This window comes from Opisthorchis viverrini (genome assembly GCF_000715545.1).
Source record: "Opisthorchis viverrini unplaced genomic scaffold opera_v5_156, whole genome shotgun sequence".
Lineage (NCBI taxonomy): Eukaryota > Metazoa > Platyhelminthes > Trematoda > Opisthorchiida > Opisthorchiidae > Opisthorchis > Opisthorchis viverrini.
This window is the reverse complement of record NW_008751814.1, coordinates 128,596-154,153: the sequence shown is the minus strand read 5'-3', so window position 1 is coordinate 154,153 and position 25,558 is coordinate 128,596. Positions and strand designations below refer to the sequence as shown.

The window sequence follows — 25,558 nt, the reverse complement described above, 5'->3', positions numbered from 1 at the left end:
GCTCCAATCATCCACAGTGGTTACCACGCTGTCCCCACCCCAGAAGGCAACTCGCACCGACAGTATCTGACGCTTCATAGTCCCTTTCATTTTCCGTTACCATGTCAACGGTTGAATGCCCCTCTGCTGTACCATTCTGAACTGGATACGGAAGGTAGTACTCTCTCTCTCTCTCTGGCAAACGATGATTGGGCGTGCGCAATACATGGACAAACTACCACAGCTTTTGTTGCCTGACACATTCTTCCGTTGATATCCCTGTCGCACAACCGAACACCCGTTTTGTAATGGTCTCGCTGCATATTTGGCTGAACCAGCATACACAATCTGTGGTTCCGGGGGAATCGTTATTAAAGACCTGAATAGGTCTCAGTTCGGCTGCTCGCAGCGGCCACATCGCGGTTAAAAAAAGATTGCATACTTTAACCTGATACGCATATCCCTTGAAATTCATAAATATGCCGCTTTGCCGCCATGGGTGTCCTACATTGGCCAGCACAACCCGAGTGTTAAAGGTTCGTGCATTGACCTCCTCTCTCATACCGCTATCGGAATGTATACAACCTCCAAGATACGTAATACGCTCCACAACATCGAGTGCCCTTCCTTGAACTGTAAGTGATTGCATCTCCTTACACTTTTCGGGCATAAAACACATGCTAGCTCCTCCAAAATTACGTCCACTACTGGGAGAAATAATTCAAAATTCAAGCAGCGCCGCCATGTTGTCTGATGTCCACTGTGGGTGGAGTTTATTCCCGACATAGTGCTACGATGTAGCATACCGACATTTAATAGCCAAGCAGTTGGAAATATCTATATGACGATTCCGATAAATTCATCTGACTTTAAGGTTTGCGAGGCTATCAGTTGCCAAGCTAGTTGCCCGCCCCGTATGGCCACCAAAAGAGAAGAGGAAAGCAGCTCCGGACGAATGCATGATCAAAATCCATACAAGCGTTTCAGAAGGAGCGATTGTCGATTATTGATCGGTAACCGGTGACGATTAGATTTGGTTGAGTCTGTGGGGCTTAATGTGGCCAAGCGATTTCGGTTCCTTCGGTTGTCGATGCTGCATTCGGCACATAGCTGACAATCCAATCAGACCATCCGATTGGGTCTCAGACGCACCAAGTCTTCTTATTTGTGCTTTCAAATCTCGGACATCACAACAATATCTGAACTTTTAAACACTCAATTCAGAACACTTGAGGGTTTAAAAAGTTATTTTCCATAACGTCAGTAGCCAGTCAAGCAAGGACTTTTCTGTCCGGTGGCTTAGAACGATACCGACCCCTACATAGCCAGTCGAGGCAGCATCTGGATCACCAGAGTTGCACAGCCTGAAGTGATCAGAGAGTGTTATGTAGTTAGCCCAGTTACTGTGTTTGGATCTTGAATTATTGTTTTTGATACGAAACACATACCAATTTCAAGTTAGTACATCGTACCAGCAAGAGCAGTCAGTTGGGTGGAAGCGTGAAGATTGATTTTTCGAAATCGGTGGAAATGTCGAGACGAAGACCGACACAAGATGAGTACGGTCGTCGGTCCTAACGGAGAGGCCTACTAGGTGAGAGTTATCAATGGGTTGGAGGAAGAAGTGTGTGAAAGGGAAGACTGGAGGCTTCCATAGCATGCTGTTCTCGCCTGCCCGCTTTGCTGTTTGCATCATAAGGGTGAACCTACCGGTGACACCAAGAGATAACCTATGTTGCTTGAGAGTATTGTTAGTTGTAGGAATCGTTGCTTGGACCGGAATACTGTCACTAAGAGTAGAAGGTGATTAGAGTCCTCCATCAAAGCCTTTGGTTCAAAGGCTTGACCTCAGGGTAGTCCTGTTCGGTGGGAAATGTTAATGAACTAAATTATTTTTAAAGAAAAAGTAGCTACACATGTTCTAGGTCCCGAACTTGGAAGACCTGGATATTGCGTTGCTCAGATGACTAGCCATTGACTAACGTGGTATGGCAGACTGCGAGTGTCGCACGGACACTCCCCAGTATAGCTTAATGGACTACGGAGGCATGCAAACCGTAAAACTACTACAAGGTTAGGTCTGTTTGTGATGGCCTTGAATATCTTGTTCGTACACGAGTAACATTTGTTATCGAAACATACAAGTGGACCTGATGCGAGATATTTTAGGTCGTGTGGCATAGCATTCCAGTGCAGCTGAGCCGTGGAAATTGCCGGTGACACCCGACTTTTGATGCTAAATCCTACCTGTTAGCCTAAATCAGACTGCCACTTGCAGGTGGAATGGTTGGTTGCAATTACTTCTGTACCGACCTTGTGCACTAATTCGGCTAACATGTACCGTATAGTTTTACACTCAACGTTTTGGGATCTACTGGCATTTGTATTAGCGGCAAATGGATTCACTTGCGGACTCTGAAATACGTCGTTCTGTATATCTATGGGCTCCCGCTAAAACGCCTGTTTACAGCAATCTCTTCATTACTGAACTAATTGCGTTAGGTATAACACTCTTTTTTATTATTTTACAGCTATGCACGAACGCTGGGTTTTGTCTCTGTCATCCCGGATGGACCGATTCAGTATGTCATGTTCCAGATACCACGGGTTCATCTTCTGCGAAGTCCAATTTCCAGTCTGCTTCCAGTGTTTTACATTCGAATTTGCATCCAGAGCAGGACTTAGTAGCACTAATCTGGGCCTACAGAGAAGCTATGTCACGTTCTGGTGCGGCAGCTGGTCCTACAAGCGGAGGTACATTTACGACGAATAATGTTCGCGAACTCAATTCCTTTCCGATTTCTTTGCGTCTAAAGTCAACTGCGAAAGCAGTTTCGGCTTGCTAGCTTGGTTGCTTGTAATATTGCGCTAACATAGTCTTTGGGTTACGTAAAATCTAGGATGCTCCAGCAATGGGTCCGGTCTCATTACAAACCTAGGAGGTAACTGTTTAGTCATGAATTTTGAGCATTGGATGAAAGCACATTAAGCTCTATAGCCAGGCCTTTGAGTGCCTCGCCATCTCGAAACGAAAATAGAATATATATTCGGGACTAACAGTCCTCTTGATAAGGAACGCCGCCACTGTGACTAACCAAACCCCTTTGTCCGGTTCGGATCCATTTATCCACGCTTGTTGTGTCGATGCACAAACGCCATTCTGACACGCACTCTCCTCCCTGATTGGCTATCTGACAATAAACCACGCCTACGCTTGCATGGCATTGTTCAGCATTTGGCATTTTTCTGTGCTTCGTATTCAAAATATATTCTTCAACTCGGTTAACCGTGTAGCAAAAAGAGGTTGGATCTCTACCTCTATACTTCCTTCTCAAATTATTCAACTGGTGTCTGCTCTGTTCGTTTTTAATAGCTTAATTTACCCAAGTGAACTTGGTTGTAGGGACACTAGACTGACAATGACTGAGGGTGTTGTTGTCACATGACGATCGGTTTTCTTGCTGATGTCTCTGTTTTATTCTACTCGGTTGTCAGCAGTAACATAGATTATCTCAGTTCGAAAAGCTAGGCAGTTCAAAAAATGCATTTCTAAAGTCCTGAAGGTGATGAACACATTGCGGAAATCGTTCTGACAAGTTTGAAAAGGAAGTTACAGAAGGAGAAAGAGTAGGGAATACTTATAAGAATGCGCCTATTCCGAATTGCTTTTCCGTTTGCCTCGGGCGCTCAATCTGTGCTTGCCACGTCCTCACGAATTATTTGAGGTATCTTTTTGCTGTTTCTACGTGTACTTTCGGTCCTAATAGTTTTATCAATGTCATCCCAAAATGATATTCACTCATGCCTTCTTGTATTTTGTCGCTTTAGTTTCACGTCAAATGGGATCACTCACAAGACTTTACGGTTTATGATGTCGTACTCTGCATTTTTAAACTAAATATTGCGATCTTCACTGCATCGTTGACTGAAAGGAGCACAACAGTTGTTCGAATGAGGTTTCATATATTCTAAATGTCTATCTGGTTTTTTAACCAACTTTCATAATAAGTACATGTTTTCACGGTCACTTTCACACCTTTTCCATGATTATTCAGAGCTATCCGATTCCAACAAAACCCAAATGAACACAGTCTATCTGGTTGCCATCCTCGGTTCAGTTGTCGGTGGCGTATTTATCTGTCTGGCTATCTTCATGCTGGTTTATCGGTGAGTGTAGCCGACCTCAGAATCAAAACAGCTTAAGTTCTTATCATTAGTTCAGATTATCTTGTTATCCAATATACAAAGGGCTCTTTTGTGCTCTTTTCCCGTGAAAAAGTTTTGTCTCCATTCTGACGTTTTCAGATGGACGCCTGTCATAGTCGTTGACGAGCTAATGAACCGAAGCTATTTTCGATAACTCATTTTCAGTCTAATGAGGCAAACGAAAACTGCCCTTTGTGGTTCCAAAAGTTGGGTCCATGTCTTTGAAACTATCATATCATTCGAATGACAGAATGTCGTCAGTATCTTCTTCATCTGTAATAACTGCTTATATTTCGTGCGGCGCTTATACCTGCCACGTTTTAGTTCACCGATAATCTGCAAAGATAGCGGTAGACAGTTACGCATTGAGGGCGGTAGTTGATATATGGTGCATGAATACAAGGATGTCAGTGGATTTTCCACTGTGGAGGTAGGGAATGGAAGCTGTTAGTGGAAAGTAACAAACTGGACGCGTGAAAGCTATCGAGCGCACGACTGTGCTGTCTGTCGGTGTCTCTACCCTTGCATATGTCCTTTTTTCGGGTTCCTATCCAGGGAGACGGCAATGACCGGCACAATCGAGTTTGCTGATAATGGCTTTCATAGTTCGTTGCCAAGTTATTGCTTGACCCCCTGACTCATATGGTTGTGCGAAACTGGCTCTCCCAGAGTGTCGGTCGACTGGTGTACGGAACATCTGACCAAGCCAACGCAAACTACGTGTTGTGATCAGTTCATCCGTTGTGGGCGAATTATTTATTCGAGAACCACTCGACATGCTTCAGCATTACTGGTCCGGTGTTCCCACCAGACTCGAGCAGTGCTCCGAAGATATCAACAGTCAATCACTGAGAGCTTTTTAACGTCCCCATGGTTTTTTTTACCTATCTAATAATATAGAGCGCACCGCACCGCAACACTGTAACCTGGACCACAGGTGATCAAGCTCACAAAAGCTGTCCTCGCCCTCTCAATCCGGATCGGACTATCGCCTCTGGCTGCAACACCGATACTGATGCAGCTGCCAAGGTGACAAATTGTTCTCCACTTCAATTGGCTGATTCCTTAGCATAAGGTTCTGATTCAAGCCCACCGAATCACCGCCTGTGCCTATCTATTTTTAAACCTTCAGAAACGTATAAGCCACACTGAAAGACCGTCTCGTCACATGCATTACATGAATCATCATTATCGATGCTAAAAACTACGTTGAACACCGATGCTTTTATTTTAAAAAACCTCTTCTGAAAAGGGTGACTTATGACTAGCTCAACAGAACCGGTCCAGATGCTGGCCACCTCAGATACCCACCGTGGATGTTTTCTGAATGCACATACAACGAATCTACTCTGGTGGACTTGAACCGTCCCTAAGTAAAATGTGTACCTTTTTAAAACGAGGTAACCACAACATCGCTTCCTATATATGAAAATGATTGGCATTGCTGTCTTAACAGATGCAATCATTGTTTTCCAAAGTATTTTAGCCTGCGTCGAGATGTACCACAGATTTGGAACCGAGGCTTGCCGACGCATTTCTTTTTATGGAGAATGGCTTATTTCAAATCAATGTCTGATGTTTTTTCTGTTGTCTTTTCTTCAAGTTTGGCTGGATAATCCCGTTTGGAGTGAGATTAACAATCACCTACACCCAGTGATAGCCCACTTCCTGGTCAGTCTTACCTTATCTTTTAGTCAGAACAATACTGTGTCCGCCAACTGAACATCGAGCTATACTTCACACCTAACACTTCACATTCATAAATGAGTCCCCATCCATACTAATTACATGTACAAATGAGTTCTGGCAAGCTGGATGGAAGTAAGACAAAAAAGCTAAACCTAAATATGGAGAATATATCTACGTAGCAAGCCCTGACACGACGAAACTGGTTGCTGACTGTCGGTGGATTTTTATCATACCTGGGAGATTTGTAAATCTTCAAGTTTCATGCTAGAGATTTCATAGAGCTAAGGAATACTGCGTTTTCATATTCATACTGTGAGTGGTATTTCTAATAATTGAGGTTGCGCTAATTATGTCGTAGTGTATGAGGTTACGAGCTTTCCATTTGAGGATGACTCATGACCCAGACGTGTCTAGGTAGTGATAAACGTTCCTGCTGCTTATTTGGGTTTCCTCTCAACAGTCGGCGAGGACGAGCGGGCTTCTCACGTAAGGCTACGAAGTCACGTTGTTGTTTGTGGTCCCAAGAACCTCACAATATGGGCACATCGGACAGTAAAAGGAACGGGTCACTTAGACTTCATAACACCGCTGGCGACGGACGGGCACTTCAGTACGCAGCCTTGTCTCCGACGGCAGGGCGCTCTTCACACGACGAAACGGGCAGATCAGGAGGTCTAGATCGCTCCTACCTATCTCGCTGGACTAGACACGACCGCCAGGCGTCTCCATCAGGTAGATTTTCTCGGCGTCATGGAGGCCGACGCGTGGCTTCTACTGAGAACCATCGTGAGCATCGAAGATCAGGTCGACGTCGCCGAAAACATTGTGATAGAGAAGACAACGAATGTGGCGAAAGGTCTCGTTGTAGCCGAAGGTCTGGGAAGCACAGTGACGGGAGCTTGGGTCCCGGAAGGGGACGACTCATCGAACCCGGATTAACTAATCATTCGGATACAGAGTTGGCTTGTAGACAGCAGCTTTTAACGGAATTCGAGAACAACAGTATCGATAGGAGTATCAAATTTGGTAGTATGCCTTCCTACAAGTAAGTCCAACGCTCGTCGTTCTTTTGCATAACCAATGTATGTTTTATAGGCGCTGTCCTGTGTCATATTTTGTGAATGGTTCAGCGTTTCATCTTGGCTCTCTTCATTACATCATACCGGAAATATCTGGCTTTTGCAGCTTTTCTGGGTATTCATTTTCAGAATACGGGGAACAGTGAATCCTAACGTCAAGGTGACCCATCACAGGAGGTGGAAACAATGTATACGAAAGATGGTATCATGTGATCCCAATTTTTCTCTCATCACCCTTTCAGAGAGGATAAACTGAAACAGACAAAACGTCCTCTGGATGATGGTCTGACTGGTCCTGAAGCCACAACAGTTGCACCGCTTCTCGTGCATGTCGCTGTACCGATGACCGCAATAAATCCCAGCGAGGATTTCTTGCCAACCGATCCATGTACAACCCTGAACGACCTTGCTTCTCTCCGGCCTTGTGGGATTCCCTCTTTTCTGACATCGTGTGCATCCGGACCCGCTTCCACTGTGGCTCCGCCCCCTTTATTTTCGCATTCATTGTCCGCATTCGGCCACTCCGATGTTACAGCTCCCTATACCTGGTCAACATCCACTTCAGCGCCTGTCCAACAGTCGGCAATGTGCTCCACTGCTGCTTTGGTCGAATCCGGGAGCGCCGGTATGGCTTCAACTGCTACTGTTGCATCCAAATGTGCCGTCCCCTCGGCTACACCGAAAGATACGGAGAATATGGATGAAGTGAGTTTCTTGCTATAGTTGATTTACTCATCGTTTTGTGCAAAACGAAACAATCTCAGTGGAATTACATGGATCATAGTTTCAACGAGTCGTCCAAGCGTGCTGTGCAAATTTTGAACGCGGTATTCTCGTCAAAACAGACCTCTCCTCAATTTATTTTTCTTTGTAATGATTACTTTCACTGCCTCACTGAGTCAACCGTTGGAAAGAGCATGTTAGCTGTGAGAACATAGAGCATTGTAGCGTAAAGAAATCGGGAACCAAGAGATAAGGGAATGCTGACAGAGCGGTAAGGTGGGCAGATGTGTCTGCATGAAAGTCCAGAAGCTAATCGGATGGCTAGCGAATCAACGGTTCATGCTTGCGTATCTGTTTACGTGCTTTCGGTATTCGAAATTCGGACTTGCTAAAATGCACTCATTTAGCTTTGGTGTCTTTGAAAAATCGTCATACAAACAATACGAACAGGTTGTATGTATGTAGATGCAGTTATGATTATGGTAACGGTGGACTAATATTTTAGGTGCACAGCTGAATTAGATTCGGTGGCTCCGATTCTAGTCAGAGACAGCAGCGTGGAACACTCATTCACTCTTGTTGATCCTCTTTCGGACACCTGTTAGGTGCGTGTGACGATTCCTTTGGTATGAACGATTATCTCACAACTTTCCTCCGATAAATTTCCGGAGGTGATAGCTGGTAGATAAGGGATGGGAACAAAAATACACTGCGTTTCCGTTGTTTCCGAAAAATTAAGTAACAATTTTCAAACTAGTCCTCTCCCCATCCACCCAAATTGGGCCAATCCTTTTTTTACAATCCTACAGGTTAACGAGAGACAAGCAAATTTATTCTGATTGAGCTTTTCGGCCTCGCTTGATGCCCTTGTTATCAACCTACTCCGCATACTTTAACTTTCATTAGATTTTTCATGTCTTAAAGACCTTGAAGCTTATCTCAGCCTTATGTCTCGCTCAGTGGTTAAAGCGCTGGACGATTGCGCACAGCCTGATAGCCACAGGCAATTTGTAGCCTGCCGTAGGTGACTGAATTGAATTTCTTGCAACCGATTTGGACTGGAGGGAATAATGTCAGAGGCCGAACATTCGGAGGCCTATTAGAAGCCAGTAGCCAGCCTAACGTGATCGTACAACGATGGCCTCTGGTGCCAATTACTTGTTAACCATCGAGTTACATGTGTCATCCATCAATCCTCTTTAGCCTCAGCGTAATTCCGCACCTCTTACAGTCTAGTGCAGTTTACATTTCGAGTGCCGCCCAGGGTCGTACGATCGACTTGACAGTCCTCCAACCACATGACTTTGTTGCCTTAATCCTACGGTCAACGGTGTCTTCATCCTTAGGATGACAATTTCCGGTGTGTAGTAATAAAAAATTGAAACCAGTCAGTCACAGTGCCAGTTGACGTTTGGCAGATGGACTGGTGAGTACACTAGTGACCCACAAGACTGACTATATTAAGACACCTGCGTCCGTAAGGTGCGCAAGGTCAAGGCTACTTTGGGGAGATTGAACCCTTTGTGAACGATCCCCTTGTTTTGTAGCATTGCGACGCGTCGCGTCTCAAGGCTTCATGTCTGCTGGGGCAGCTCTTTTCCAAGCCATTCCTCTAAGTTTCAGGTTCTAAAATCTAACATGAAAGTCACAGTTCTTCAAACTTACCTGAAGACTGTTCCAATGGCAAATCTTCTGGCCTTGCTGATTTCAAACTTCATTCTTCAGTTGGAATGTCAATTTTGGCCATCAGTTTCAAGTGTCTTAACCAGCAAAGCTGATTTCGCATCAGCCTGTACTCAATTCAACACTGTTTTGCTTTTTGAAGGGCTTCGATGTTCGGAATTCTGTCCTCCCATTTGATCCGACAAATAGCATGCAGACAGTACGAGTAAATTTGGTCAAGAAACCTAACTTGTTGTCAGCGTCAAGGTCGTGCTGCAGTACTGTAATCAGAGCGGTGCAACTGCCCGGTGCACTGTAATCTTGACATTTATTCGCAATTACTTGTTGCTTCAGACTTGTTTCTTAGTATGACCAAATACCGTGCTAACCTTTGCAGTTCCTGTGTTTGTATCACTCTCGAGCGTTGAACCCGTGAACAGTGTGTTCGCACCACAGACCTTCCGGTCAGTTAGTTCGGGCTATCTCGAGCTATCAGAATATCAGCAACTAATCGATGGATGGGAATGATTTTCATATCTCACAGCAGTCGCTAAACTTTTGCAATCCTCAAATCAGTATCGTTAGCGGTTTTTACAGAATTTGTGTCGCTTCCTTAGTTACATGGACTAGGTGGCAATATTTATGTTCTGCTTTTTTGTGTTCCTCATGGCCCGTATTACTTCCGGAATTGCTAATGATCGTCCCTTATAGACCCAGTTTAGTATCATAATGGAGAACTCGTGGCGTCAGCCGGAGAAAGGGATACTGAAGAATAAAAACGAAGGTGGGGTTCCTAATTCGACTGGTGGCAACTCTAATCGCGTCAGAAAATCCTCAGAACGAGCACGTCGACGAGACGAACGTCATCATCGCCGCCATCGTCGCCACCAACACCACCGCAGCAAACGTTCTCGATCGCGGGACACCAGCGACAGGGATCATCCTTCCGAGGACGATTGCGGTGCCAGTCGCGGATCCTTGTGTTCTGAATGCTCGTATTGTATGTGCGAGCGTGATGAACAACAGGAGACAGATCGTTGCCACTCTGTACCTGCGACTGATCAACATCGCGTGCGGGAACGTAATCCTATCAGTTTAGATCTGAACAGCCAGCACAGCGGAAGTTCTTCGGGATCTAGTCACTCTTCCTCTTCCTTTTCGGCTTTGGATACGAACTTGGATTTGCTCAGCTCCTCAAGTTCAACAACGAGCACTTGCTCCACGGCGTTAGAGGTGGGACCAGATGGAGTCCGCATTCGCCGAACAGATGATCCAATATCAGACCGTCACCAGCGATCAAGCGGACGGAAATTCTTGACACGAGCACGGCGGGAGCAATACCGGATTCGGCCGAGTTCTGATGGTGATCCTGGCCAGTGTGAGGTGAGTACTCTGCCTTAGTTAAGCTTTGCTATATGGACCGGTAAGATTCAACGCTCGCAATAAACATTTATGATAGGATCCAATAGGTGTTTTATAAATATCCGATTACCTGATAACAGACCGGTGGAGATGTGAAATGTGTGGTTCGTTTATTTACATCAATGCTTGGCACCGTATATCTTCCCGCATGGAGTAGATCAGTATATGTGTTTGCGCGAAACTGGGACATAACTTGAACAGACTTGATGGTTTCTCGGATCATGAACAATCGAACGTGGGAACATGCAGTGTAGGTGAGATCATGGGTTCTTATCACCTGTTTCCACTTATCTCTTCATTTTCCAATTGTACACAAGTATTTTGCTTTACCCACTTATCAGCATAGACCTCGTTCCACACGGGATAGACGTGAATGTCGACATCATCGGCACTATGGTCGACATGGGAAGTGTCACAACCATCGACGTCCTATTCATCACCGTGACTCCGAAATCGAGATTGCCACAACATCCAGTTGTGGCGTTTCCAGCTCCTCCGGAACCGTCGGTGCCTTAGAGTCCCTAGGTTCTTCTTCAAGTACTAATCCGAACAGCTCAGTTGGTCTTTCAGGAGGTTCTTCATCTTCCTCTGGAATGATTTCGGCTACCGGGCGTCACTTTCATCGGTGCCACAGACTCGTTCGTGCGAGAAAGAACACGGATGATGACGCAACATCTGGATCACGTCGAAGTAGTCCCGTGCATACGGTACCCACGATCTTATGTAATGCCGGTCAACAGACGGATGAACTGAGCCTGTTGCGAGCCAGCGGGCTTGCAATTATCCCCAAGCAAGGTTAGTGGTAAAATATGGTTAATCGTGGACTTAATTTGTGGAGACCTAGATTAGGTTTCGTAAGCTTACATATGTCACTATGCCTTCCAATTAACTTTCCGCGTGATTTTCATATCTCTTACATTGGTCCTCGTTTTTGACACAATAGATGATTCAGATCGCCTGACAAGCAACCGTGCTTCCATTCGTGGAACTGAAGAATCAGATGCGGAGTGGGAGGAGGTGGAATGCAGTGAATCGGCCTGTGAAGAATGTCAAGCAGCAGCTAACCAAACTGCTGGTGCCAATCAGCACCAAACGCCCATACTTGAACAAACTGTACCGGTCTCACAACGGTTCCCAGTCACCAACGGACACATTTCCATGAGCAATGAATCATCATCTGGTCACACAAATCCAGCTTACATGCAATCTTTCAGACAAAATGGCGAGGCAAACATGTCTAACCCAAGTTTAGCCTATCAGCAACAATCTACGGCTTCTTCATCTCTAGGTTCATCAAAAAATTCCCGAATGGGAACACCAGCAATGATATTCGCTGCACAGCCTACTGTGTTTTTAAATGCATCCAGTCATTCACCTCACAGCAGTTCATTGGCTGTGGGAAATCCCAAAACAGGAGTTACAAATCAGGCAGCATCTTCATCATCTTCTTCTTCAATGGCAGGTCAACCTTCCTCATTCCAACGGATAACTCAAAACTTATCTTCAAAGGCAGTGACATCAGGTAGGCAAAAACAAACGCCTCGTGCGTCTCCTTTGTGAATCTACGCTTACATTGGGTTTGCGCTAACCGGTGTTACTCATTCATCGCAAAAGGAACTTCTCAGAAACTGACACTTAAATTTAATCAGGGTCAACGGGGAAAAAAGAAACCATGATGCATTCGAAGGAATATAGATTAGGTGGTCGCCGACGGTTACGAAATGTCCGGACGCTGTTGGTGCTGTTCTGCTTCCAGAATGAGGTTCACGTGACCCTCCTTGCGCTTACCTGGATACATTGAACGATGTGGTGGCTAACCGATGTCAGGGACGTTCATGCTATCAGTTTCTATCCAGATGGTGCGACTGGGTGTTGATGGTGTAGGCACCTAGGATGTTTTCTTTGGGTTGACCCCAGGTCCCCCTCCCTATCCTATTTTTTTCTCTCCATTATAAGACTTTACTCTAATAAATTTACATGGCTATGCGGCAGTGAATCACCAGTGCTCTCACCTGGTGTTTCGGCCAATGATGATGATGATGTCTGAACCACCAGACGTCTGTGTATAACTAGTATGCCAAAAGTGGGCATGGTGATGCAAAAAAAACCACAGAAGCCGGTATAAAATCCGATTAATAAGATTAACGGGTAGGTGGGCTAAGGTGTTCTTGGAACCATTCTAAACCTGATTATCTGATATTTACTGTCAGGTAACATGAATCAGATAATGGTGGTGTTTGTTGGTAAGTAGTTTTGAGCGGCAGTGATTACTGGGGAGGGTAAAAGTAGTACAATGGTTGAGAGCGGAATGAAGTGCCTGGCAGAACTCGACCGAATTACTGCTCAACTCAGGGGTTGATCGCTTCAACCTTTCAGTCTTTTCTCTTTATTTTAGGGCTTTAAGTTTAGTAAAGTAACCTCTATGGTTGTACGGCAGGGAGACATCAGTGTCAGCACTGATGTTGCTGTCTCTAGTTGTGATGGTCAGACAGATTTTGTACTAGAACAACGTTCGAGTGGCATTCCATTCGATAGTATTCTGCAGGGAAACCTGGTCCGTTTTAAAGACTCGGAATTATCAGAATAACCAAGCGGACTTCTGACGCGTAGTCAGAGGGCTAAACAGCTGGAACCAAGGGTGGAGGAACACGGACGCGACTACTTTCACTCCGATGTATAAGCGAATTTTTTTTCCATCCTCATTCCCTCGTTCCAAGATTGTTCCCCCATCCTCATTCCCTCGTTCCAAGATTGTTCATACGTAGTTTGCAGTCCGCGAACAGAATGCCGTTCATTTAGGTTGATTGTTGGTTTTTTGTTGTTGCGGATTTTGCAACTCAACGTTTTGATCCCCTCAGGTGATCCGCCTTAGGGGACAAGATATTGGAATCACAAAAAGCAGAAGAAACGGGCTGACTGGCGTATATCTATTTGCGATCAACCACAAGGGTCTGATGAATTGGTCTATGCTGTGCGTTAGTTGAAACTGAGGTCAGATGATCCCAGGCCACGCTTTGAATGCGGACTGACTAATGCCCCGATTGACGCGGGTGGGTCGCTTGTGGACTTCCAAGGCTTTCGCTTAGCATTAGTCTGTGCGCCTTTTAGGCCTGTGTGAATCGAGCTTGGTCAAAATGAAACTGTGGCTTTCTAGCGTTGCGCACAGAGCAATGGTCGTCTTTTACCAGCTTCTGGAATTGCGAGGGGTTTTTAAGCGGAAAGCGTGCACCCCGCCACGCGCACTCTCAGTTGTCTACTCGACCCTCCGGTGCACATAGCAGCTGTTGATCGACCATCATCTGTAGCACTCTTTCGATGCCAAGCTACCATGCCACTCCAAGGAAGCACGAAAGGTGGGATACTGCCAGGTTGCCCAAGCCTAGACAGGAGGAGTCGAGATGCAGGGACCGGTTTCGAACCACGGACCTCTCGGTCAGTAAATTCGCTCTCTAACCACTGAGCCATCTCGACCCGTAGCTACTATTCAGGTTGGACCTGCTGAGAACATCTGCTATCTCTATTTCAGTCGTGGAAGTGCAAAATATTTCAAATGAGTTCATTCGACGCAACTTGTCGAATATGCATTAACCCGAATAACCAATAAATTGTTGTCTAGCGAATTGACTTTGCAAAGAAATGTTGGGTCTTTGGTAAATCGAATACATTGAGGCAGCTCCATTGAAATATACATCATTCAGCCACTGATATGCAGTTCTAGGTTTCGAAATATTGGTAACTCGTGTGCGTTTACGTGTGGTTGATCAGACGGCCGTTGATCTGTTCTCCAAGCTTGGCAGTTGGCTGGCAAACGTCTCGTCCTCGATCGAGGAAATCTGTCAACGCGCAGTTGCGTGGGGATTGAAAAATAGGTAATGGGCAACAGGGAGGCAAAACGGCGTTACGTTGAACAGGCGTAAATCACACTACTCATGAGTAACTAATACAAGTAGGAAAAATAACTGCTGAATGTCGCTGATTCGCAAGAGCATATAAAGTTCAAAATTTAAACTATGACTCAATGCAAACTTGAGGCTACACGGGGGTGTCTGTCATTCAGAAAATCATCGACATCCGGTGGTTTCAAAGGCATTGTGGTGTTTGCTGATTTGTCCATCTGATTATTAATATTGACTAAATTCATCGGATAGTAAGAAATTGTATTTGTGCGCGAGCAGCGTCTGTCATACTGGAATGGCCTTACCATTTCTCAATGAACATCCCTGCATTGTCTTACTCCCAAATTCGCAGAAGAGCCCGCCGGACAACATAGTGAAACTGAGGTGGACGCCCATTTACACCAGGCAGCTACAAATGGACGTCCATCGGGAGCTTTCTTCACCTCTATTCCGCAGAACCCTCTCATACCGAACGCAATCCAACCTTTTAAACAAGTCAGTCAGGCATCGACCGCCTCGTATACGGTTATGCCGACAGCTTATTTCCAGCGGCCAAATCCCGGGTTCGCTCTTCGTGATGGGCTCCCCATCCTAGCAAGCACAAAGACCCCAACTCGTCCAACGCCACACCCTGGGCAAAGTTACGCTGGCGGCCTGACACCAGTGCACCAGACCGGCGCAAATCCCATTAGTTACCATGGTAAGCAAAAATTTGTCTTCATCTTTCTCATCCTAATCAAATGTACAATTTTTTTGCCATTTTGCACAGTACCAGACACGCTAAAACACGACTGTGCGGATCCTGTTGATCCAGTGGATTCACAAAATATTCACGCAGTTTTAATGAAGCAGTGTTCTTGAGCGTATTGCGGTACTTTATTGAAAGTTCATTCGTCAGTATACTCAGGGAACTCACGCAATGTTCTTCCGTTTTGCAGTTGCTTCCCTTGATGCAGTTTCTACCGATCATAGAGATGCATACTACCAACACCCGTACGAAGATGTAGCGACAGACGACTACGCGGAAACATCCAGTAGTGGCCGGCCGGGAATGCACCATGTGCAGCACATATATCATCAACACGGTATTCCCTCCGAGCCGATCGATGTAAATGGTTGCATTTACACCAAAGGTGATGAAGATGAGGATGAAGAACGTTTGAGCCTTGACGAGGGCTCTTCCAACGCCAATGGGATCGGCAGTCCTGCATCATTACCAGGTAGATATGATCCGATCACACAGCAACATGCCTCAAACAACCATCCTCGTGTACACGATTCCCGATTGGTAAGGCCGATTCAGCAGCACCAAGCTCAGTGGTTTGATGGGTTCCGGAACACCGATGCCTCTTTTGCCATACCTGCCTCTCCAGGAGTACCCACTATGACACAGGTAGGAAGATAGGCAGCTTCACCATATTATGACATCTGTAGTTTGACCGCATGCGTGTGTGTTCATTCGATGTTTTGTTTCTGAAGGCATCTAATGAACTTTGCGTGTGTTCAAATTACCAGCCAGGAGGTCACCGGTTCGGGACCAGCTGGAGTTCCGTGAGATTCGCAATGCTGGTGATTCCCAATAAGAATGAAGCAGCTGTACAGTGTTTCTCGGCTTGTCAAGATAGATTACCTCCGTTGAAAAATCCCCAAATCTCACACTGTCATCAATTGTTACTTTTTTAATCGGAAAACATGAGCTACATGGAAGGAGAGATCATATTAATTGAAGGCTTATGGTATTTGCGAAGAAAACTGCACATTCACAATATCGGTCAAAGTAAAACTTATTTGTTACATTTCGTTTGGAGAAGTTCACAACCGAGCGTTACGTTCAAGCCTCAGTTTGACACCAAGTCAGTAGACAAACGGGTTCTAAGGAAAAGAAATTCGCATCGATCAGGAGAGAATCGGTGACAAGCCATCCAAGCTAATGAAAAAATGAAAATAGAGTAGCTTGCGTTTCTCCTTAGCTCCAACTCAACGGGTACATCATTCAGTATAGAACAAGACATCTTGGATTTCCATGTAATATAGCACTTACGGGGTCAATGTCAGGGTTTTAACTCACATCGCTCGAATGATAATCCATAATCTCATCCAATAAACCATCCCACCTTCTTTGTAGAGGTCCAGAGGAACGACCGCTTCAACCAAATACAACTTTAGGACTAAGTTCAGGCATCACCACTGTGTTAGTTCGTTTTCCAAAATCACTCTCGTCGGCAATGAAGGTTGACACATACCAATGTTCTCCTCTCCATACCCAGCCTCTGATACCTTACGAAAGATTGTCAAGCGAATTCAAGAACCATCTTAAATTGTTTCCCCCTGCCCGACAATAAATCCTGTGAAATAGGTAGTGTAGATGGGAATTGTTAGGGGAGGCACCCAATTTCTTGTGTACCGAAACTATGTCACGTTGTCTCTGAAGAAGGAACTTATGGAAGTTGACCATTTTCAAGATAAATTCTAAGAGTTTATTGCTTCGATAGTGATACGCAGCTGCTTTTCCGCCGGTGAACACGGTTGCCTTACCTTACGAAACATTGGCGTGGTCCCAGGGGGTAAGCGATACCGGGTTTCCAAGGCACATACAGCTAACGAGAGTGGCGTTGTCGTTTGACAAAGTGACTGTAGGCTTGATGTACCGACATAGCGAGGTGTCTATGAGATTTACAAAGCTAGTCACTGAAGCCAGGTAAATCCACTCTGAACACTTCTCGAACATAGTTCACTGCTAGGATTTGAAATCCTTTCTTAATGCACAACTGTCATTTTGGAAAACATCCCAATGGTCTTGTTTCATCCGGTTTTAGTTTTCTGGGATTGATTCAGATTCAGTTGGTGTCACCAAGCCTTCTACGTTGAGTGATCTGGACGATGCTGGTAGTGAGTTCAGCATATCTGCATTCCGCAGGGACGACATACGTATTCCATGTCATCAGCCGCGCACAGCCATTGGCGTTGGAACTTTGCATGATCTAGGTAAGCCACACGCGAAACCACATACTTCAGCTCTGACCCCTGGATCAGCAGATTTCGGGGTGGATGTGCGCAGCAACGACGGTACTTGTGATGAATCGGATGCCAGCTCGCTTCCTGAGGCTGGATGCGATTTAGTCCAACTTGCACAGCTTGACGTTTCTGGCCGCCTGAATCCTTTGCTCGGTGGCCTAGCTAGGCAACAAGTGAGCTTCTTTTAACTTCGTGCTATTTCAGATTTGTGTCGTCGAACCCCAGAGTAATCTGAGCTCTGGAAAATCATGCCATCTTGGAAATGTTCAGTTTGGTTTTATTGAATAATTCCAACAGCCACTGTAATGGGATTGTTGCAAGGATGGTCATTAAATAGAGGAAGTTTCGCATCGGTAGTTTGTTTCATTTCGTGGACCAGGCAACCCATTTCTCTAATCAATGTAATCCGGGCTTGGAAACGATTTTTGTGACGTGCGTGTTTAAACGGACCATTGAAAGCTAACGCAAAGAGTAAAATCTAAACATCGACGATGCATTTACCTGCAGATAAACTGCATTCGTTTAGCCGAAATTCTGTCCGTTTCGTGCTGTCCATGGGATATTCAAAGTGCCCCTTCAATTTGATCGATTCAAATATTGGAACCAGAAAATACCTATAAACACATACGTAAATAGTCTACTGTCATAACCAGAGCTCACCAGTGTTCCAATATTCCTGGAGATAGTTGTCCTACCTTGGCTGCTGTTGGTGAGCGTACAGCGTACTCAAAATTACATTCAGTAAGATTTGTTTTCGTTTAGTTCAGCTCTCACAGCATGGATATTTGCAAGGTCTAGTTAAAAGAGAAAACACTTTTCCACCGCAGTCATGCGACATCGCTACCCTCCCTAACAAGCCACTGATGTCACTTCGACTAGTGATGAAACGTTTGCAATCAAATTACTCCGTTCAGCGAACAAACCAGCGACCACTTGCTAACTGTGCGTAACTGTCTCAGTGATAAGACTGAAACTATTGAAACTAATTCCTTAGACCAATCTGTCACCTTACTTGTCTACTTCATTTTGCGGTAACTATCTCGGGTTTACGGATGAGCGGACTCTACTGATGCATCGTATCGCGATTTGTCATACACCCTATTCCCGCCTGTAATCTGAAGTTTGGTGATCCAATGCGGCCAAGTACAGTTCAATCCTATGTTAGGCAAAACGACAGGTTTACGTGTTCTTATGGTATTTGTGGAGAATTTTCGGTGTTTCGTTGATCATACGCCGCAGACGTTTGATTTGAGGTTTTCTCCTTGACCAGCTTTTTGACTAAAGTGACTCAATAATGCGGAATTCGTCCCATCGAATTCTGGTTAGCTATTCACTTTCAGTGACTGTAATTAGTGTTATATCGGGGTGTTTGTATGGTTTTATAGCGTTGTATGAACAGTAAAGGTCTTCGGTAGATTGTAATATAAATAGAAGCGTACAGCTGGCGAATACAGCCAAGTTTGCTGATTCGACAATGATAATACGATAGGCAATCTCACTGGTAATTTGAAACAGTTAGTTCCTTTGAACTTGCAGGCTACCGCACGAACCTGGGTCCCAGCAATGGCAAGCGGAAGCATCCAACGGTGTGCCACAGGCGCGTCCAGTATCCATGACGGCCCGGTACGCTCTTCTTTTCAACCGTACTTGTCCAGGGAGAGCACTCAGAACACTTCAACAAGTTGTAGAGCCGATTTCCAACCACCAGAAGGATGACCACCTGTTTCTCTTTGTGTCGTGTCCTCCAAGTAAAAGAGCCTTGTTATCTCATTACGATTGAAAGGTGTCCACTTCGTTTAGTAACCAGGTCCGTTCAACAATTTTCCGGCCGATTTATAAATGCTGAGCTGCAGTCGTGTGCTCTTTTCTGTCCTCTCTTCCCATCCCAAACGCTTTGATTTTTATTGATGACATAGGCCTTTGAATAACCAAATTTTATTAATTGCAAGTATTGCTCCTCTTGCGTATTTTCCGCACTTTTTTATGATCTCCTACATGTTCGAACAGTTTGTATTGTCTGTGCATTTTTATCAAAGTTTTGATTTCCTGCATTTGTAAAAAAAGTACTGGCTAACAGCATAGATGAAACCACATGATGACCTAGGATATTTGTTTCTTTTCGGAGCTTCAAAATTGCGTCACGGCTGCTATCTCCCTGTCTCTTGCACCCATTGTATACAGCATTTTTAGGTTCATCTGGATTGTGCGAAACTGAAGACGTTTCTTTTTTCAAGCCATATTTCTCATTTTGGATTTCTAAGTAGACAGATGAACAGAAATGCTCAGATTAGCTGACAACGGACCCATCGCACAATACACTTCCAGCCTGTGCTGACATTCTGTTCCTCATCCATACATGACTCTACATTTCAAATGGTTTGGGAGTACAACCGAACAGAGTGCAGTTAACTTCATTTGTCCGTTGGTTGACGTCCTGAAATCCTCAGGCTTGCGGAGCTTCCCCACCATCTAAAACTTCATAACGTCATGAATGAGTATGCATATTCGAGGCTGCGCCCCATACTTTAATGAGCTTCCGTTCATTCGAGTATGTCTGAGATGTCGAAAAGACCACCTTCGCTGTGATAGTCTTGTTCTTTGCCCTAGCACGAAGATACTTGAGAAAATAATCTTATTCAGACGCACAAAATATATCGCGGAGTCTCCCAAGGTTCATTAAAATTGAAAGATCCGATACCTTCGGATTGCCCCCAACGGGTTACCTGAAAAGCAATTTGTACAAATTCCTCTATATGTATGTATTTTTTCAGCGCGGGTAACATTTTAATAATAATTTGATCAGACTGTTCATCTTCCATTCCCATTCCCGACCACGAACGTCTTGAAAACAGCAAAATAATACTAGAGTACCTAGAAACGAGACCTTTGGTCGCTGTATATGCTACTTGGTAATAGACGAAAACGATTTAAATGCTTCTGACGGTGCGCCCGTGCCCCAGAATGTGATAAGTTTTTTCCCGTTTCGCGGATTAACGTCAACTTCCACGGACCCCCTCCACACGATTCTACATTACTTGCGCCATTGCATATTTTGATACACAAAAACAAGGAACGAAGACTTTCTTCCACAAAATGTTGCTGACTCTGCCGGAGAATAATTACTCATGCTTCGTCAGATCTTAGTCCAGCAGGGTCGACCTCAAATCAGAAAAGGTGGCCTGGTTTGTCAACGAATGAACCACTGATCCTTAAAACAGGAGCTCCGAGGACTGCAGAAAAGATCTGAAAATTTCTTTACGTGAGGTTGATTTCAAATCATTAACGCCTGTCTTGTTAGAACAGAAAAGATGGCCTGGATACTATTGTTAAGATGATTCGAAATCAAAATAATGCTTGTTTCATGTCAAATTAAGGTGGCCAAAGGATCCACAAACGCAGTGCGCGCAACCTCACGCGTTTCGTCAGCAATTTTTTTTATTTTCAAACTGCATAAACGGTTATATGTACGTCCAACGGACGGACACGAAATGCGCACATACGACGGAGACAACACCGACCATTCTGATAGTCGTCAAGCTCTGCTTGTCTATTTAGTGAGACTAAACAAACGATGTAATCAATGGGCAGTCGGGCGAGACAGAGAGTGGGACAAAATCAGCAGTGTTGGTCTATTTCTCATGAAAACACATTCCATAGTTGGGCAAGTTGCTAATGCACGGATGTTGAAAGAACCGCGGACCAATCAACGAGCCAATTCAGCGACTTCTTTCGTCCGATCTGAGTTCGCTAACTTTGCATGTGCTGTTTGCTCTGTACAACTGGGTACAACTTTCCAACAAACTCAACTCAAACACTGATTTGGATTTTTCGACAAACCACCGCGAACGAAAATCGATTAAATCTACATGAGCAGTGACAGCATCACAAAAACTGACGGTCTTCGCTCTCTTATAACACGTCCGTCAACCCCAAAAGAGCACCAGCTTGTTTCCTGACAAGGGCCGGAAAACTTGAAGCACAAATAGGTTGTTTTGTGACTCGCTTATCGATAAACGAATGGGCTTTCATGAGGAAATACATCTGCTTACTCGGAGCCACTGCACGTCAACGGTTTTGATGCATCACAAGCAAAATATTCCGGAAATTTGGAGGGGTGAGCACTTTTTTCAGGCACAATGGAAGACAGCATGTTTTACATGCACAGTAGGGCCACCGAGGCTAGATTTTTGCTCCTTTCAGTTATCTGTATGCAGCTCTGCTTGTGTCTATATACTCTTCAATGAGTACCCGGTATGTTCTCATGCGATTGGCTACTTGGTATGCGCACTAACTATTAGTTTGGACGTTTTTTATGACTGCCTTAAAATTAATTCAAGGGTAGACAATAAATGCGATGTTCGTTAGGAGTTTTTTTTTCATGGGTCGTAATTTTGGAGCAGAGATGATAGGTTGTGAGCAAAAATAAATGTATAACACTACATCGCGTACACGTCGTAGTAAATCTGATTACAGCCTCCACGACAGGCCTAATCGTCGCCGTTTTTATATAGAATAATACTATCGCATTTCCCAAACGTTGCAATTGCCAATGTATTTTTGCTTTCACATTAGGTATGGGCTGTTCGTAACGCGATATGGGAAGGCCTTCAACCAAAACTTGGCGATTTGCCCTTTTACCGCAGAAACTTTGACTGCCTGAGACCGATGTACTGTGTTTGACAAAAACGAGAATATCAATGTGAAAAATAGTTCACCAGCTATCCTATCCAACTCAAACTGCGTTTGGAATCATGGATGTAATTGTATGAACACGGGTATAGGTAAAATGGAAGGGAACCAAGGCGGAGATAGAACTCATTTTTACGCATCTTGCACTGGAGTAGAGGATTGGCAAGCAGCAGCTCCGGAACCCACTAGAGTTGGTTTACTTATTGACTCTCGGTGCCTTCATAATAGTCGGCAGCATAACATCAGATTTCACTGGTGTTTAGGTGCCGTACAACAAGAATTTACTTGAAAGCTTTATTGTGAAGAAAAGATGGAAGGGTCCTAGAGCTAGTCTACCACAATTATTCCGAGGTGCCTACACCTCCAAATACTAATTCAGACAAGCCGGATGGAAACTGACGACAGGAACGCCACTGACATCGATTAGCGACCATAACTTGAAGACTTTTCGACATGCACAGGGGAATCACTATCCTGGAAAGCGAGTCACACCGACAGCACCCAGACTTTTCGGAATCTCTTTCATGCCTCGCTGCTAGATAAAATGTTAGCCACCTCTCTGTTCTGTCATTCTAAACTGGGCACGAGAAACATTTCTCTCTTCTGTAGATGATGGTGTCGCATGCGTAATACGTCGATTGCCTAATCAACGCAGCTTGTGGTGCTGGACACGTACATTGATGCCATCCCCCGTTTCACAACCAAATATTCGCTTTCTAATTGCGTCGTTACGGATTCGCCGACACCAGCCTACACGAGCTATGATTTTGAGACAACGGTTGTCGAAGACCTGAAGACGTCTGAGTTCCGCAGTCCGAAGAGGCTGTCTCGCAGAAATACGACAAAACCGCCCATACTGTAACCTGGTACACACACCTGTTTTAAAACTATGTAGGTCTGCCTACGTGCAAGAAGCTTTTTTAGTCATCGCGGAAAAGAACTAAGTTTTACTCAGACGTAGAGTAGACAGGCGGGCAGGACAACTAGAACACTACTCGAAAGTGCCATCTTAAAAGTAGAACAGCTTGTAAACACAACAGGGAACCTCCGATCCGTTTGGTTTACAGTGGTGATGCTCAGAGGACTGTACCACCGTTACTCTGCGAAAGCCCGCAGAGCGTTGCCAAAATTGTAACAGAACTCATAGTTCATATCATACAAAACTCTGCGACATTGGCTCCCCTTTGACGACTGTCTCTACGCGCTCCCTTTAGCGACTGCCGAGTAGGATTCGACCATCAGTATTCACAAAATGAACACTTACGAAGAGAACTTCATGTCTTGGTTACACCCATCCGGGGGTCGATGTGTAAATCATCCTGTTCGTTGCGGTAAGCCTAATCACTTGTAGTAAACTGGGCAAAATGAAGCAGAATAGGTGCGTCCAAGCTACGTGAAGAATTCGTCACGTTAGGAAATTGGCTGTGCAATATTTAGAAAACAACCAAAACATCGAATTAGTGAGCTATTCTGTTCGGAACATATATCGACCATAAATAGTCTACATCTGTGGTTCGTTTGGCTTTTGTCTCATTGCAACGAGTCGTTCTGTAACCAAAATAATCGATAAGTAACAAACAAGGATGGACTTACGTTCACACTGATGAAGTGCGGAATCTCGCGAGACCGGAACAAAGACCATACCTCCAAGACGCTCGTACACAGACTGTCCAAAAATATGTTTGGAAAAGGCAAATGGTACCTGATTGGGTGTTGTTTGTTGCAGTTCACTTCGAATAACTTCATTTACTTGAATCTTTAAGACGTGAAAAGTATGCGGAAACAAAATACCTGTTGCTGGACGGGTTGCTTACTGATTCTCATTTCTTTGTACTGAAAAAGTGCGGGTACTCGCTATCCGTAACTGCAGTTAAGTGGTCGTATCTGGTTGATCAATATTGATTTAAACAAATCTAAAACGATACGGAAATAGTGGAATGTTGTTAGGCTGAAAACTGTCACTTTGTGTGTGTGTGGAAAACATCTTCAGTTAGGGACAATCGGTACTGCATCCTTGAGCTAACAGGAAGCTTACATCGCAGCGGCTCAAGCAACTCGTTTAAACTATGAGGAAATGGAATAATAAGATATTCCGGTAAGATGCCCGATTCACCACAAAATACATGCATGCCGCCACATTAATAGTGAACATCCACTTACCTAAATACACCGGAATGTTTGAAGACGTTGAGATTTGGGTCCACTTCCTAAACTACTATTCGGTTTTCATATAACCAAACGGAGAATCTTTTCGCCGCAGAGCTGTCGCGCATTTCGGAGGCACGCATGCGTTAAACACTGATACTTCGCCACCATACAACCATGATTTGAAAGCCCTATTGTGGAGAATAACAACAAGAATAAAAACGCATGTGCCTAAATCTACAGATATTCACGTAGTGACCCTAGAGAGAAACTGATAACAAGAATACCATTCACATCGACTAGCAGCCATATACTGAAGCGTCTATAGCCATGCCCAGGATGCTCATGCGGATCCTGGCCCGGAAGCCTGGTCGCACTGATACTGACCAGATATTTCATAATCTCTATCCTTTCCCCGTTGCAGGTCAAGGGTTGGTCACCTCTGAATAAGACACAGAGAGCAGCACTCTTTAGCAAACCGCGACTCAACATGTACAATACATGACCAAGTCACTAATACAACTTCCAAAAAGCTCCACAAACTCGAGTATCTCGTAAGTCGCGTATTCAGTGAATTTTTGGGTGCAAAGTGCGGCCAGTTGATCAAGAAAACCAAAAACAGCTGCGTCTTTTCTTTTTGAACACGAAAACGATGCCGTCTGCGTATTCCAGATCGACAAAGTACTCGTCCGCAGCTACTTGAACAGCAGGGTTTCGAATACCTTCAAGTGCTCACTACATTACCTCTTCGATCACGAAATTAAATAGGATTGGAGAGAGCGGGCACTCCTAACGGACACCAGTTTGTGCACGGAAGCTTTTCGAGAGCTCTCCATGTACTCACATGCCCGAAGTTGCGAGAATACAAAGGGCTTATTATGTTCATAAACTTCCGGGATAATCCTTGCCGCGCAAGTGCGTTAAGGAGAACAGACCCGTTGACCGAATCGGATGTATTTTGGAAATCCAGAAATATTAAAATTGTGGATTGTGCAGCATGATTCATATGACCTTGCCGACTGCAGTTCTGGGGCGAATTTTTGGTTGAACCGC

At 44.7% G+C, this 25,558-nt stretch overlaps 1 protein-coding gene across 1 annotated transcript in view; it reads left to right on the top strand.

Annotated features, from left to right (window-relative positions):
• The window catches only part of T265_07080 (hypothetical protein), a gene marked incomplete at both ends in the record, with an annotated part of 52,292 nt that extends 32,163 nt beyond the window's left edge, over positions 1 to 20,129 (top strand). Inside the window, 12 exons of the mRNA XM_009172518.1 lie at positions 2,511 to 2,733; positions 4,035 to 4,146; positions 6,335 to 6,919; positions 7,196 to 7,658; positions 10,050 to 10,721; positions 11,102 to 11,555; positions 11,704 to 12,282; positions 15,009 to 15,356; positions 15,595 to 16,049; positions 17,473 to 17,844; positions 19,057 to 19,082; positions 19,208 to 20,129. Of these exons, the coding sequence (XP_009170782.1) occupies positions 2,511 to 2,733; positions 4,035 to 4,146; positions 6,335 to 6,919; positions 7,196 to 7,658; positions 10,050 to 10,721; positions 11,102 to 11,555; positions 11,704 to 12,282; positions 15,009 to 15,356; positions 15,595 to 16,049; positions 17,473 to 17,844; positions 19,057 to 19,082; positions 19,208 to 19,451 (4,533 nt within the window). The remainder of the gene's footprint in view (positions 1 to 2,510; positions 2,734 to 4,034; positions 4,147 to 6,334; positions 6,920 to 7,195; positions 7,659 to 10,049; positions 10,722 to 11,101; positions 11,556 to 11,703; positions 12,283 to 15,008; positions 15,357 to 15,594; positions 16,050 to 17,472; positions 17,845 to 19,056; positions 19,083 to 19,207) is intronic.
• Between the last annotated feature and the right edge of the window lie 5,429 nt (positions 20,130 to 25,558).